We start from the raw sequence: 17247 nt of genomic DNA, 5'->3' as shown, positions 1-17247 counted from the left end.
ATAAATTGTCAGTCAAATTTGACGGATAAACCTTGCAATAATAACACTTATTAAAAAAAAAATCATCCATGCTCATTAGATTCAAACATTTTAATGAACGCTCCGAATCTCATAAATTGCCTCAATCTATAGTTAGAATAAACTGTGCATTTCTAATTCAAATCCTTATAGATACACTGCATCAAATCCTGCTATAAGGAGGTTTGCCTATGATGTATTATACCTAACTCCGTATGCAAACAGACACCGTCAATTTGAAATGTTGCTGTAATTATTCCCTCATATGAGTACAGCTTTCCATGCACATCCGATCTATTCGTTATGCGCATCAATCCAATACATGACGGGCATTTTGATAGGGCAAGGTGACCTTCAGAACGTCTGAATGTTTCTGCTCCAAAAGATCAAATACAATATGTCGATCAAGACAAATCTTACGACAAACCCTGGTAGATATTCATCACGATGAAAAATTGCGAGTAAGAACAACTGGTTATCTCTTTCGTATTCACATAAGTTTTGTAATATTCTCCTGTATTCAGAGTGCTGCTTTTTTCTTTTTGTTTTTCTTTTTTTGCGCACCAAAGCCAAAACATCTCGTCTTTAAATGTGTTGAGTTTCCACTCCAAATACACAAGCCAAAGGTATGGTCTCTATACTTCACTTATTCCGCCTTTCATCTCCCATAATGTAGTGACGATCTATTTTGAAGTATAAACTACATGGTAAAAAAGAGAGACAACGGAAGTTAAGGCGCACGCAAGAAATTATTCACTAACATTGTCACTATGATCGGTGCCCCTGGCACTTAATTGTTGTGTGAAAATTATTTGATTCAGAATGGTCTCATATTCAAGTAATGCGCAGTTTAATGTTTCCAGGTTAGCATGCCTGTACACTCTAAAAACGCAAATGTTGAATCAACATTTAAAAGGGCCGAGGAGTGACAGCATTTTTGAAGTGTTGCATCCAACTTTTAAGATAACATTTTAAATGCTGAATCTAGCAGGAAAACCAACACTTTGAAAATGTTGTCACTCCTCGGCCCTTTTAAATGCTAATTCAACATTTGTGTTTTTAGATTGTACAGTGACGGGGCCTTAAACTGCACATTACTTGAATATGAGACCATTCTGAAGCAAATATTTTTCACACAACAATAGATATATAATGTACTCTTACATGAATCCCACAAGGATTGGAACAATCATCCCCCAGCATTCCCACCGATTCCCACTGATCAGTTACTAGCAGTACCACTGTTGTTAGCTTCTGTGCGGCCTCGCGATGTTAGGCCAGGGAGGTGGAAGTTCCACCTCCCTGGTTAGTGCTGTTAGTGCGCTGTAATAGCGGTAACAACGTTTCTGTGCGGCCGCCCCAAGATGAGGATCTACTCCCAACTCAAAACTTTACGGGACTTTCCAAAAAGTGGCCGCTTCTCGACATTTCGGAAATTAGCTACTTTTCTTCTGTAATTGGCTATGAAATTTCATGAAACCATCAGATATGGTCCATCTTGACATTTCTGATATCCACAAGAAGTTTTCATTGACAAATTAAGGAAGGTAGGTGCAAGTATGTGCATGCGGTGTGCATTTCTACATGATGTAATCATGTAGAAATGCAGACCGCATGCACACCTTTATACCATTTCCTTCCTTAATTTGTCTATGAAAACTTCTTGTGGATATCAGAAATGTCAAGATGGACCATATCTGATGGCTTCATGAAATTTCATAGCCAATTGCAGAAGCAAAATAGCTAATTTTGACTCAAAAGTACGCCGATCGACGGCTGTGTCAGCGTAGCATGATGGATGATCGATTATGTGTCTATCTACATAGATATTAATTTTAGATACACTTAGGGCAGACACTGGACTGCAAGACTCGAAGGACCTCCTCCTCCCTGGTATAATAGAGGACATGCAGCGCTGGAGGGACATTATCTATGATGGATCTCGGGAATACAACCCATATCCCAAGCCATTCGTGTCGAAATGAGACAGCTTACAGCTCATGCCACCTGCATATATACGGACTTACCTCTTTCTGCGTGGCCGCTCCGTGATACCATGGACCTATAGGTCCATGGTGATACCAAGGAGCTATACACACCTTGGTGATACCACGATAGCGATAGAAACAAGGAAAAGTAGAAATTACGCGGTGCGTAATATATGTCCCCGCCGGAAGTAGCATTTTGTAGCAAATGTACAATACAGGTCAAAAATCAAGGTCAAAGGTCAAAGAAGTCAAAGGTCAAAATTCTGTGTAGAAGTTTTAAAGCCCTCACCTAGTGCCATCACATATAAAGCAAACGGAATTGAAATCGGGTTAGAAATGGCGAAGGAGTAGCATTTTGTAGCAAAATGTACAATACAGGTCAAAAATCAAGGTCAAGGGTCAAAGAAGTCAAAGGTCAAAATTCTGTGTAGAAGTTTTGAAGCCCTCACCTAGTGCCATCACATAAAGCAAACGGAATCGAAATCGGGTTAGAAATGGCGAAGGAGTAGCATTTTCAAGCAAAACGTACAATATATGTCAAAGGTCAAGGTCAAAGGTCACAACTGAAATTCTGTGTAGAAGTTTCAAAGCTCCCATGTAGTGCTATCATATAAAGCAAACAGAATCAAAATCGCCTCATAAATGACAGAGAAGTAGCAAATTGAACATTTTGATCACACACGGACGCACACACAGACGGACGGACGGACAGACAGACGGACGGACGGACGGACGGACGGACACACGGACACATACACGTAAGGAGCCCGTTTCATAGTCCCCTGCTCGAACTCGTTCGGCGGGGACAATAATGCTGTCACACGCACATACACACTACACGTGTACTTATTTTGTACAGGGAGGTGGACCCACCTCCCTGTTTTGCATGTGTGCTCGTGTGTAGCGCTCGCCACGCCCAGTACAATTTAAACGGCGAACCATAAATATCCAGACACACACACTGTACACGTCAGAACAGCTTTTCACATTATCTTGAATGAATTATAACATTTTATAACTCAAACTCACTCTATTTATGGAATAGCTCAAGGTTTTCTTGTCCGAACTTGAATGTTTCGTTCGCTGTATGGACGTGACTATGCAGGCTCTATGTTGAGGCACGAATTGCAGCCGACTGACTGCGAAGAAAGAAAAGGATCGCACGCGTAGGTGTGGCCAACAGCTAGTCCACTTCCTGGACTGTATTCGTATGCAGTGTACCCGCGTACGTACGGACGTTGCTGGTGTCTACACTGTATTACGTAATCATGGAGCTATGGTATTACCAAGGAGGTACTAGGCGAGCTACCTCCTTGGTATTGCACAAGATCACCCTCCTGATTTTTTTTTCTTTTTTTTTTCGGGAGTACATGTACCATATTTGTGGAGTGTCGCAATCAGCGGTTGGGTGCGCTATGTGTGGGTGCATGCATGATTGTGTATGCGTGTGTTAGTGTGGGGAATGCGAACGATTAAAATTGTCCAGTATCTGGACTAGCCAACAGCTGGCAGATGCATATGCATAGGAGGGAGGTGATACGGAACGTCACTGGGGTGGAATCTAATCTCGGAGTGATGTGCGCAAATTCCATGTGTAGGTTCTATCCAGGGACGTGTGTGATTCTATCCAGGGAGGTGTGGGGGGGGGGGGGGGGTTCTATCCACGGAGGTGTGGGGCTCTATCCATTGGCTTTATTGCCACATACTCCAAGCGGTTCGATCTTCCATGGCTACAAAATAAAGGGACTGTACAGTATGCCTACTGGTTGAGGTGGGGATTTATGTTTTGAATATTCCTAAGTGAGATAATGAGAAACCTCTTCTGAAATATGAAAGAGCATGTAATTTTGAGAAGGATTCAACATTTATTTGATGAAAATTGGTTTTCAAATGGGTTAATAAAAGGCGACAGGCCACGCATTTTATTAGGAACTCTTTGTTTCACCTTGTTTTTGGATATCTCGGCCATTTCAAAACCGAATTTCATCAAATAAACTTTTGATGCCCCTTAGAATTGCATGCTCTTTGACATCTCATAGAGTGGTTTCTGAATATCTCGCAAAACGTTAAGAGCTAAATCCCCACCTCAACCAGAACTGTACACACCCTTTAATCTTAAGAATTAATTCAAAGTCGTATTCCGGAGAGAAAATTTTGAAGTCCTGTATGAAATTCAGTGGTAATATTGTGGGGAACATAACTCTTCCTCAAAATCACCTGGTTTTTGCTCATCCAATAGACTTTAAAAAGGGGAACATCATTATCTCAGTAATTCTTTTATACATCAACTCCTTTCTTTGTATCAACATTGATGCGCCGTAAGTAGCAGATGGCATTACACTGAACTATTGTTATTTCAAGTCAACGACGAAATCATTATTGATGTCATAATTGCCGCGTATTAACATAGATGTATTCTATAATGGAGTATTGGAGGGGATATCTTTACCTTTTCGTTTTGCCCATCTATGTCCCCCATTCCCCGCCCTCGTAAAAAAAAAAAAGTGCCAAACTCAAATTTGTATTAAATTGAAATACCCTTAATCGCCTTCAAAGGGAATAATACGAAAAACGGTCAAACTCATTGATTATTGGTCAATTCAATTCAATTTATCTGCATTTTTCTTCCACAGGACATAACATATGAAATTTACATGAAATCTTGTGTACACGTTGATTTCTGTAAGAAGAAATTTTGAGGTAATTAACATGTTTGTGTTTGAGCATGCCAACTTGGAGGGCTCCACACAGTCATATTATGCACATTATTCTGCCGGTGAAAGGTGCCGGTAAGATTATGAATATTGGTAGGCCTACCTATTGTTGAAACCACTTCCCTCAAATCACAGTCACGGTTCTCAAATGAATGTATGTGAAAACCTAATGACAAAAAAAAAAGAACATAAAATTTGAAATTTACTCCTTTGCAATATTCAGTGTCAATATATGACAACAGTGAGAAATATCAATTAAGCACACAATGATGTTGAATGAAAATCAAGCAATCCGTTCAAAAGTATTTTTTTACCTTATGCACAGCCATTGCTGGATAAGAAGACTACAACAATATTCGTCATGTCACAGTAGGGCAACAATATAATGAAAATGATAATAAAGAGAATTTAACAAAGTGTCTTTTTTTTTTCATTTCATTTATTTCCACAGGGTAGTTAAAAAGACATACAAATATTACATGAGCGCAACTTACATCATGCAAGATGCAATGCAATAAATATATAACATATGGGGGAATCAACAATAGGCCACAAAGGCCTTTCAAAGGCTGATCCCTGACAATTAAAAATGGTACAATTATTAATTACTATCACAGAACAAAACGTTACAGAATACATTGGACTATACAGAAGACAAAACATTACAATGAACAAGTGATTAGGCAAGCAATATATTAATCTAACTCATTCATGCGTGTGTCAAACGAGATTACTGAATCAAAAGAAATTGTTTATACATTCTTTTAAATGACGAAAGACTAATGGTACTTTTAATGTTGTCTAGTAAGTTATTCCATAAAAGTGGGCCAGCATACCTTATAGTACGTCTAGAAGCATTGTGTTTATAAAATGGAATATATAACTTATTACTTTTTAATGAAAAGTACACTTTCCTTCCATTTTTTTTTTTGGGGGGGGGGGTCTGGGATAATTATCATTCCCCCTGCTTTTTTAACTAATAATTCTGATGTAGTCGCTTAATCAACATAACATATTTTGTTTTCATTCCCCTTCAAAGGGGAAGTACCTCTTCCCCAAGCCAATATTGCATTCCCTCTATTCAACTCTATTATTACCTTACTTAAATTACGGAATATTGGCCTGGGGTAATTGCTCTAAGACTAAAATAGATTCGTTATTTTTTATTCAGAAAAAGGCCTTGCGGATTATAAATCGTGCACATTTTTTGGATCATACAGATGAATTGTTTGTTTCCAGTAAATTACTAAAAGTTTCTGATTTGTATTTGTATCACGTTGGAATTTTTATGTATAAGTTGAGCATTGGCGATCTTCCTAGTTTATTTTCCTCAATGTTTGTTAAAAACAGTGAAATTCATAATTACCCTACAAGACAAAGTGGATCATATCACTTTTCTCCCGTTCGTACAGTTCTAGCCCTTAAGACAATTACTTCTACCGGTCCTTCTTTCTGGAATGAGTTAGATTCTGTTCGGCTGCAATCAAGTTCTCTAAGTTCCTTTAAGCAAAATCTAAAAGCCAATTTTTTACAATCTTATGTATAGTTACTTGCTGTGACCATTTTGATATATCTGTTCTTATTCTCAATGATGCCTCGCTCGGGTGTCTTCATTTGACTTCATTTGACTATATTTCTTTGACCAATAGTGCAATTTTATGGAGCATTGAATCCCTGAGTTTTACCTTGACCATCATAAACTATTTTGTACATTGTGTAGAGTTTATTATCATCTCGACATACCGATTTTCGCTTGTGTTTCGTCATCTTTCGTAATTTAGCATGTTGTACTAAACGCTTATATTGTTTCTTTGGAACCTACATCCTACAAGCATTGCTTTTTAGTAGGTTCCTCATATTTACACATCATTTTATTACATGTCCTTATACATTTGTGAAATTATGTCTAAAATTGAATGTTGTGTTATACATATTTTACTCTGAAATCAAATGGAATATGAAGCCTGAATATGGAATGTGGAATATGGAACTTGAATAAAAAAAAAAAAAAAAAAAAAAAAAAAAAAAAAAACTCAATGCAAAACATGTTTCACAGAAACAACTTCTAAACAAGAATCTTATTCCAACATGGAACATTTTATGTAGCTCCAGAAATTTTATCCTAGAAAATCCATACAGCATACAGCAATACAACATAACTATAAGGAAATATAGGAAATGAAATATAGGTCTTACCGCAGCTCACTCAGTATAATTATACAGAGGACACGACACGATGAACACGATCTTTGGTAGCAATCGCTTTATTGAGAGTCAGCTATAGAGTTGGTGAAGTCTAGGGTGGTGAATGTCAGGGCAATAGTTGGAAGAGGGCACTGGAAAAAAAAATTGACAAACCAAACACACCGTAACGATACGGTATAACGATTTCAACAAGATCAACATGCATGGAGCTGTTTGACATCACGCTCCTGACAGGATTGAGATCGTCTAGTCTCAATATCAGACTCACACATTGCCAATGCAGCGAGAACCATGGAAGACTTCATAATACAATGTATTATTTCATTTGCAAATGCAGTGGCGGATCCAGAGGAGGCGCACCGGGCGCGCGCACCCTCTTTATGTGTGTGTGTTTTTGTTAAAACAAAAGATATAAAAAGGAAAAATGGGGGGGGGGGCGGGGCTCACGCCCCCTTTAATTTTATAAAGGCGCCTCCCCTTTACGGAATTCTTGGATCCCCTGAAATGCATTGAAGGGTTTCCATTGTCATGTCCGGCCAAAATATTACAATGATTTATCATGACAAGGTCGTACATTTACCGTTGCTGCTTTGTTTAATCACTCCCCTTTACAACTTCTGATTTCCCATGTGTAATGCAATCAAGAGATTATGGTGTATAAGAAATGCAAAACTTGTCAAAGTTACACCCCTTAGTACAGAACAGTACAGATTTGTTCATCTTAAGTGATAACAAGATCAAACATTTGCAAATGAATTGAACGGTACGTATTGTCAAGTCCGGCGTAAATATTACAATGTCATGGCAAGGTCGTACATTTACATATCGTTGTTGCTTTGTTTCATCACCATCCTCTGTAACTTGCGTGTAAAATGTGCATTCATTTCATTGATAAGTGCATGTTAATTACATCGATATAATATGGATTTCCCATGTGTAATGTAGTCAAGAGGTAACATGGTGTAGGCGGAAAAAAGCACGTGTCAAAGTTGCACTCCTAGTACACGACAATAGGGATTTTATCTCATTTGATGACAAGATAAAACGGAGCTCTCGGAAACAGACACAAAGCTGGATTGGCAGAAGAGGTTTTATAACGACCACTCCGGTAATTGATTACTCTTTTATCAGCAACGTCGGATGGTACAGTGCACGAGGTAGAAAGATAGCTGATACGGGATCATCCTGCTCCATTGTCACAATGGATTGACCAAACTCACTAACAGAACGAGGGACAATTTCTCGAGAATCCGTCAAATAAAACAAATACAAAATGTATTAGGTTATAAAAGCTCCATATTGTTTTAACGATGACATCTCTTTTACTCACTCGTTATTACATATCGTTAAAATTTCGGTGAAAATATTAGCCAATACAATTAAAGAAAAAAAAAATCAATAGTAAAAACTGTTTTCATGTTGTGCTGATTTCAACACGAACATTGGGCGAAAAAAATAATGTTTCACATTAGTTAACTTCTTCCTATTGTACTGAAAGACTCATTCCTACAAAGACCATGACTAAATGAAATGGAGTCCGTTCACAAAGGAGATATCTAAAACAAATAACATGTTTGTATTAAGACAATCGAGTTAAAAGTTCAACAGTTCAAGGATCACACTGCTGATAACTTCCGATAGATATTCAAAAGAAATACCAGCGAATCATTGTAATGATTAAACGTCAAACTAAACATGCGTTCATCGAAGATGATGAAACCAACACATCATGAATTATTTAACAAAAATTAAATATTGATAATTGCTTTCAACTCTTTTTAATAGCAACTTAAGTTACATAACAGCCTATGATAAATGGTTCCATTGAATTTACAGCAATATTGCTCTAATTTCGACAACTTTCTGAAATTTATTTCACTGCATGTTTATTTCTGTCTATCATAAGTCATGTTTATTTTCAATCTCAATTTCAACATTTTTCTTTCATTTTTCGACAAAACATACATATTTCACTTCCTTCGGTGTCCTTTGATAACAGAGAATAAGAATTTGAAAGGATGTAGACTTTACCAGTTAGAGAATGGTGTTTTTTTTTTTTTTTAATGTGACCTCCTTCAAATAACAGCATTATATTCTATATGAAAACAAAAATGGTAAAGCATGAAATCATTAAAAAAGAAAACGGACGGGCAGTTGCGGGTGTTTTAGGGAGCTATAAGACAGGCGATTTCGGGCGGTTCAGTGACAAATGGGTTAAAGTATCTTTTCAATATTCCAGGTCAGGAAGTCAGGAACGTCTAAGTTGCACTACAATTAAAACAACCTGCAGGCATACTAGTCTTGTTCCCAAACTGAAACCAAAGCAGGTCTGATGAAGCACCAAACAAAGCAGTGGAAGTCAGTCCCCGGTTCGAATGCCTGTCTGAGCTTCCCGCTCTCCCCGCTGACTTTGAGCCGTATCACAATTAACTGACTAATATTTCCCCTTTTTTAAAATTTCCTTTTGAAAATGTGTAATACGTGGTGAAGTAGCATAATCATTGATACGATGAGACATACAAGACAAGCAGCAGAGAAAGAGATCTCGTAGATGGAGCTATTGGTAGACCCTCTACCTCTCTATGTATTTTTTTTTTTTGTTGTTGTTGTAAAATGATCGTATACTTTGTGTTGGTTCCATAATTATTACGGAATATTTCATATCTGTATTCTTTCCTAGAGGCTTTTCTTTCGGCCCACTTCTCTCCGCTTCCCTCTCTCTCATTTCATACATCAAATTGTATGTGTTTTCTCATGCACTGTTGTATGCATATAAGGATTATAATGTATGTGTGTGTGTATGTATGTATGTATGTGTGTATGTATGTATGTGTGCGTATGTTTGTGTCTCTGTGTGTACAATAGTTCAAATACATTTATTGGTATTTAGATGTGTCATTTCTTTAGTCATTCATTCATTACAACTTATTTATAATCATGTGGGTGCCTTTTTTGTGTAATTGTGTGTGTACCAGCGTGCATGTGTTCGTACTGTCTGAATGTTGCAATTAACTGTGAAAACTTTGAGTGTATTGTCATTTCTCATTTCTTACTTTCGTCCCCATGTTTCTACATTCATATATATATACGTATATATATATATATATATATATATATATATATATATATATATATATCTATATATATATATATATTACATATATATTATATAGGTACATATATATCATATATCATATATATTTATGTATATATTATAGTTTCCTACCATTGTGTCTAAACATTTTTGTTCTCGTTGTTCTGGTTTATGCCAATTTTTCATTGATTTTTTTTTTTTTTTTTCAAGAGGCGTCCACATTCAACAAGCATTGTGTTTTCAGTGGATCACTCCATTTTTGCCACAATGCATAATATTGATTATTCACATCACTTACTTCGGTACTCATTACAATGTGGCGTTACTCTAAGATTTCGATTATTGTTTACTATTTTCAATTCACGTTGTCTCGTTTACATTATTTTTGTCAGGAAAGAAAGTAAGATGCACATTATGTTCTGGCCAAAAAAGAACGGTAACAAACTTGAACTCGAACTTGAATTTGGACTGATTCATCTTTGGTAATGTTATACGGTTATGTATGCCTGTATGGAAGCTCCAATGGAAGCAATATTTAAAGCTAAATAACAAATATTTTTACTTTCAAATTTATGTTGCAATTTTTGCAATTTCACTTCTTCAAAAAAAAAAAATAAAATCAAATTTCACACACACACGCACACAAACACACACACACACACACACACACAAAATGCCAAAAAGGAAAAATAAACATTGTGCACTTACAAATTTCCAAACCAATTTATTTTTTGTTAACATTTTTGAGGAATGGTAGTTGTTAACTCAGTACTTTGTGCGAAACATTTGTAAATTTTCAGTAAAAGAAATAAGATAATACTGTATTGTTCAAGCGGGCCTGCTCGACAGGGGGTTGCGGAAAACTGCACTGCTGAGGCAATAAATTATATCAAGCCTTCTTTGAACGGAGGGCAGCATATGAGACAATACAAAGTGTTAATTTCTTTATCTTTAGCACCAACCAAAAAAGAAATGATAGTTTAGCTCAGAAGTAAATATACTTTAGTATGCATGGTGGATATTTCTTTTCTTCATCTGCCTATGGCATCTATTATTATAGACAAAAATAATGTATACCACCACCCATATAATACATGAATTTACCAAGTTATCTTACCACTACTTACTACTACTGACATTACTGCAACGTTTGCAATTATAGATCAATGGAAATAGTACATGGTCTACTTCAATACACTCTACTAGTTATTGCGATAAAAAGCAATTAATACATAATTTGTGCACGCCTGTAAAATGGCAACGGGCTCTGGAAAGCGAGCACTGTCAGTATTGGTTGCACCAAGGAGTTACCAGGTAACTCTTTGGTTGCACAGGCCGGGGTAATGCTAATTATGTATGCACCTTCAGCACTCTAAATAAGGATTTAGCGAAATAGGTTACATGACCATAATAATCTATTATTGTTATTATTGTCATTAGTATTGGTATTATTATAATAATTATTAGTAGTATTGTTATTATTATCATCATTACTTCTTTATTTTGACTACTTCTGTTTCTTTTTTACTACAATTAATGTATAATTACAATAAGGTTCCTCAATTACTGTATAGTCTTTTCATTCTACAATGTTCTTTTTACCTTATTCTCTCATCAAAGGAAGTATATTATATCTGTTTTGTCGAAAAATGAATAGACTTTGAAATTGAATTGAAATTGAATCGTTATTATTATCACTATTATTATCATCAGCCCAAATGCAAATGAAGCAGAATCATATGAGGATCAATCGTGCATTTGCAGTTTCTATTGGGTACAATAGGTCAAGTAGGTACATTATTTTTGTGATAGTAAATAAAGTGTATGAATAACTTATTAGGCTGCGGGGATTCCCCACGTAAGAATAGTTCGCGAACGTAAACTGTGACAAAATCAATGTCCACGCGGTGCCGATTTGACCAAGCAAAAAAAGGCATTAATATGATATCACCACTGACGCAATTCATATGCCATGGCGCATTATCTGGACGTAGATTTCTTAATATAAGAAACCTGAAAAGCTCATAAACCACTTGTATGGGTAGTAAGATGGGGTTGATATTTTATACGACGTAATATACCAGAGTTAAACCCTGGATATCCTCCCCTTTCTCTCTGATATAGAATCCTCTGTCATGGCATTTCCTTTTGATGACGCCCATGTCCGTTAACTTGTTAATGGCGCTCTTTAAGTTCATTCCGCCAATTTCCTGCTCGAATTCCTTCTCCCTTACTGTGATGATGATGTGTCCACCTGCACAAAAACGATAATGATAATAATAAATAGATAAAATGCAAAGTAGTTAACAGCCAACGAAATGAAAGGAAGTCAAAGCTCCGCCGCTTCATAACATGATTAAAAGAAGAGCCTTAAGTAACATATTGCATTATCTCTAATACTGCATTTTTTTTTTTTAGATGTAAGCGACAAACTTATTGACTCGGGATCGAATATGAGCACAGTGACGAATTGCATGTACTACCCAAGATCTTACTTCTCATTTATGATCTCAGCTCTGTAGTTCCCATGCCCCTAGCTTTGAGCAGGAGAATTTCACGTCATAATTATTATAACACCGCGTTTGACAGAATGTTACAGAATTAATGGTGAATACATACAACACCGAATCTAAAAAACCCGGTTTTACCTGACCAGACAACATATTGAACAGGGTGAATGGAAAAAAAAAAGTTATGAAAATATCTGACATTTCTACTGACCTGACTTTGTAAGACGAACCATCTCGGGTAAGCAGTCTCCCGTTAGGTGACCCGGTAAAAAACAGCCAGTGCTGGACAAAACGTCAAAATGATCTATGGTCGTCAAAATAAACAAAACACATCATATTCATGTTTGAATTCCACAGTTTTTATCATTGTTCAACGGCATGATACCTTATTCAGGGGCGGATCAAGGAATTCCTTAAAGAGGGGGCGCCTTTACAAAATTAAAAGGGGGGTGGGAGCACCCCTCCTCAATTTTCTTTGTATTTCTTTTGTTAAAAAAAAAATAAAGGGGGCGCCCGGTGCGCTCCCCTCGGATCCACCACCGTTATTCAAATAAAAAAAAAGTCATTCTTTGTTTCTGAAGGCCCCTGTCTCAACGAAAATTATTCCCCCGAATTCATGGCATCATAAAGAGTGATTGAGAGCAGCCGCCGCAGTTGCGGTAATACTATCAGGTCAGCGTTTAAAAATGGATTGGCATTTATGCTTAATTATCAACAAAATTGTTATGCATGAAACGATAATCGCTCATTCTCGGGCATTATGCAACTTGATGCAGAATGTTCGATACTCCCACACACGCATGCAGACACACACACATACACACTCACACTTACAGTTTTGTTTGTTTGTTTTCTTTGAGCGATATGTAATTTATCATTGATTTTACTCGTATGTCTTATATCCAGTCATACCGTCTGGGACGTCTATCGGGCGATTGCCGCATATATCTGCCTGGAATGTTTGTCGGTAGGTTCCCTTCTCGTCGGCTACCCTCAAGGACTCTGCCGATACATCTAGCCCAAAGATATTGCGGTATCCGCTCTTGTAAATCTGTTGAAAGGAGAGGAAGTGAAAAAATGCTCAGCCGTTCAGGATCAGAAGTTTGCACGTCCTTTTTGTTTTGATGAAAAGGAGCGCTGGATATCGAATATAAAGCATGCATAAATATTAATATACATATACATGAATTTAGTATAAAATTATAATATAGTCATTTATTTTTCAGTGAACATGTTTTTGAGATTTAAGACTCATTTTCCTTCATCGCTGTCGGAACTGGATGCATCAAGTTGTGATTGGGAAGAGCGAAGAGGAAGTTGCGAACGAGTGTAGGTGGCCTTCGATAAAAGAAGAGTACCATCAGACGAACAGAATGGTAAATGTTTCGTTAAATCGGATAAAAAAGGGGGACGTTCCGGAATTCTAAAGTCAAAAAGTTTGCACTCAAAAAAGGGATGGGGTCATCCCACTAGGCCGACATCCATAAGTCATAAAGCCCACGAGTTCGACATTGAAGACAGGTCCATGTTATATGGACCTGTGTGTCATATTCTGTGTGTTATCATGTCATATAGCCCACGAGTCATACAGCCCATAATGAGTTCGACACTATAGGCAAAAGTGAAGCCCATGAGTTCGACACTAGGTAAAAACAGCCCACGAGTTCGACAGATACAACTCGAGGTTTAGTGTGTCGGTCTCGCGGGCTTTGTTAGCTTTAAGTGTCGAACTCATGGGCTATGTGGCTTGTGGGTACAACGATATAAGGAAAATAAAAAGAGAAGTTCACAAAACTTTACTTTCTGAATAAAGTGCACATTTCTTCGACTTGTTACTGACGTATATTAAGGGTAATATTATTCCCCCTGCCTTCTGAAAGAGAGAAGTTGAGTGTTTTTTCGTTATGCGAGAAAAATGGAAATATGTTGAATTTTCTTTATTCTTTCTTTATATCGTTGTACTCATATGACATCACAAGCCATAGTAGTCTTCTTATCCAGTCGTGACTGAGCAGAAACTTCAAAAATTCATAACTTTTGAACGGATTGTCCGATTTTCCTCAAACTCCCACCGATGTGTTCTACTAATATAATTGCTGCATTCACTAAACCCAAATGTCTATGAAGGTGAACTTGTAGGCCTTCTTTCAAAGACTCTGGGGAAGCACTAAAAACCAGAAGATCGTCGATCGAACAAATTCCAGAGAATCACAAGTCCCCTCAAATGATGCCATCTTTATCTAGGGGAGAATTTTTGTATTACCATTCTTATTTCAGTTTGTCCAGTTCTCATTACAACCATGGAATTTCGAGGTTTCATTGGATTGAGAATACCATCAGCTGTCGATGAAATGGCCAGGCAGACAAAAACTTTAGTATTCCAAAAGCTCTTGGAAACTTATTCATGTGGACCAGACCAAAATTTCAAATATGATCAACGGCCGTTTTTCCTTTTGATTTTATATAGTTTTATTTCAAATGCACACATCATTTTTTTTTTTTTTTTTTACTTTCCTATTCCTTCATTAAATGGTATGGATCCTGGTACAAGCTTACCACATCACCCACGAGTCCCGTTCCGCAACCGACATCAAGAATCGCAGCATTTCTGTCCGGGACTGTCCTGAGAATGGCCATTAGCGTTTGTATTGGACCGTTGTAGGCCATAGATTTGACCATCTTGAACATGCAAGAAAAAAAAAAAGGAGAATTAGAGGTTTGTAAAAAGGCAACGATGATCTTGAATGCCGGCTGAAAATCTTCAGTCTGTATGAATATACCCCACTAATAACATAATACGCCCTCACCATGCTTATTCGGAAAGAAGTGGCTTTAAGACGCACCCCTGACTAGTGTTACGGAAGTATATCTATACGGTTAAAAACTTGGGGAGATAAGATTAGAAACCTTAGTACACACTGCGAAATGGAAATACGTCTCCATAGAACTATTCTTCTGTGTTTGGGGGTGAACGAAATTTCAGGTACGACTCATTTCCCTGTGTTATCGTCCTTCAAAAAGAACGATGTAATCAGAGCCGATTCTTATTCAGAATTATCGAAAATGTATTACATTTATATGAGTTGTTTTACAGGGGTCATCCCATTAGACCGACACCCACGAGTCATACAGCCCACGAGTTCGACATTGAAAACAGTTCCCTGAGTCATACAGCTCACGAGTCATACAGCCCATGAATTCGACACTAGGCAAATAAAGCCCATGAGTTCGACACTACGCAAAAACAGCCCACGAGTTCGACAGATACAACACAGGCATATTTAATGTGCCGGTCTCGTGGACCTTGTTAGCTTAGTGTCGAACTAATGGGCTGTATGCCTCGTGGGCTGTATGACTTGTGAGCTGTATTTCTCGTGGGTTGTATGACTCGTGGGTGTCGGTCTCGTGACGTGCACCCGTTTTACATTGTACATCATTTGTATGACTGAAACTGCGAGTAAAATACCCCCCCCCCCCAAATGATTACAAATTTGCTACAGTATTTGACATCATTCAGATTAACAGAGAAATGAGATTTTAATCAAAGTGGTTCGGCTTCTTTTTCGGCCTACAGTGTCTACGGTTAAGTAATTCCTAAAGTTGTGAGAAGTCAACTGCACATGGGATTCAAAGAGTGAAACAGAAAAGAAGTAGAAACAACTTACGGGTGCACGTCACGAGACCGACAACCACGAGTCATACAGCCTACGAGTTATACAGCCCACGAGTCATACAGCCTACGAGTTATACAGCCCACGAGTCACACAGTCAATGAGTTCGACACTAAGCAAACAACGCCCATGAGACCGTGTTGTATCTGTCGAACTCGTGGGGTGTTTTTACCTAGTGTCGGTCTCTTAGGCTTTATTTGCATAATGTCGAACTCGTGGCTGTAGGACTCGTGGACAGTATAACTCATGGATGGTCTTGTGGGATGACCCCGGCATTTCGACACTCTTTGCCCCTTAAAGGAGACCTCCGGTTGATTTTCAGACTTTTGCAACTACATGCGCATCTATCGAATCATAGTTATACCGAGTACGAAGTCTCAGAATTTATAGTGTGATAAGAAATAAGAATGTTTTCATAACTCATAAGAAATCACAATGAATTTGGCTGATGACATTAGAGTTTTACATAAAATGAATGATGGGTGCTCAAGGAGGCGCAATTACAATAATTAAAAAACACGCATGAATTCTACACAGGCGAAATCACTAATTAAGAAAGTGATACTGTAATGAAAGTCAGGGAATATAAAATGTGAGCCCCTTATGTCATCATCTTTGTCTAGTGTAAAGTGTATTATATTTTGGGTTCTGCCATTATTCATAGTCCATCTACTCAAGGACCGCAATAAATTCTATAAATCTGTACCTATCGATGTGTGTTCTATACAGTATGTACAATTATGTAAATCGTCTGGAATTCTTTGGATCCTCCATGCACACCAGCAGTGTGTGTTGTTCGCGGCGCGATGAGCACCAAAAAGCGAAACTTACCAGATCGTATTGGTCTGCAATGTCGTCGTAGGCCCGTTCCACCTGCTCGTTCTTGAATCCATGAATACGTTTGAGTGTCTTTTCCGCCACCATAGCACTGTCGGTATCTACACCGTTGCCCATGGCATCGAATGATGAGTGATTGTTGTTAATAGTTTGTACTTCCATTTCACGTCGATTTCGTCAGTCAGTAATGTTTATGGATGGTTTTCGGTG

The 17247-nt window shown here is 37.7% G+C and overlaps 1 protein-coding gene across 1 annotated transcript; it reads right to left on the bottom strand.

Annotated features, from left to right (window-relative positions):
* Positions 1 to 11507: 11507 nt before the first annotated feature.
* Positions 11508 to 17247, bottom strand: LOC140238993 (methyltransferase-like protein 27). The gene is made up of 5 exons (XM_072318889.1): positions 17032 to 17247; positions 15086 to 15208; positions 13442 to 13580; positions 12741 to 12833; positions 11508 to 12273 (listed from the first exon to the last, which is right to left on the bottom strand). Exons 1-5 carry the CDS (start codon positions 17197 to 17199, stop codon positions 12083 to 12085), a joined length of 714 nt encoding a protein of 237 aa, XP_072174990.1. The 5' UTR covers positions 17200 to 17247; the 3' UTR covers positions 11508 to 12082.

The sequence above is a fragment of the Diadema setosum genome, chromosome 15 (assembly GCF_964275005.1).
Source record: "Diadema setosum chromosome 15, eeDiaSeto1, whole genome shotgun sequence".
Classification (NCBI taxonomy): Eukaryota; Metazoa; Echinodermata; class Echinoidea; order Diadematoida; family Diadematidae; genus Diadema; species Diadema setosum.
The sequence above is the reverse complement of the archived record's forward strand: the minus strand, read 5'-3'. Positions and strand labels throughout refer to the sequence as shown.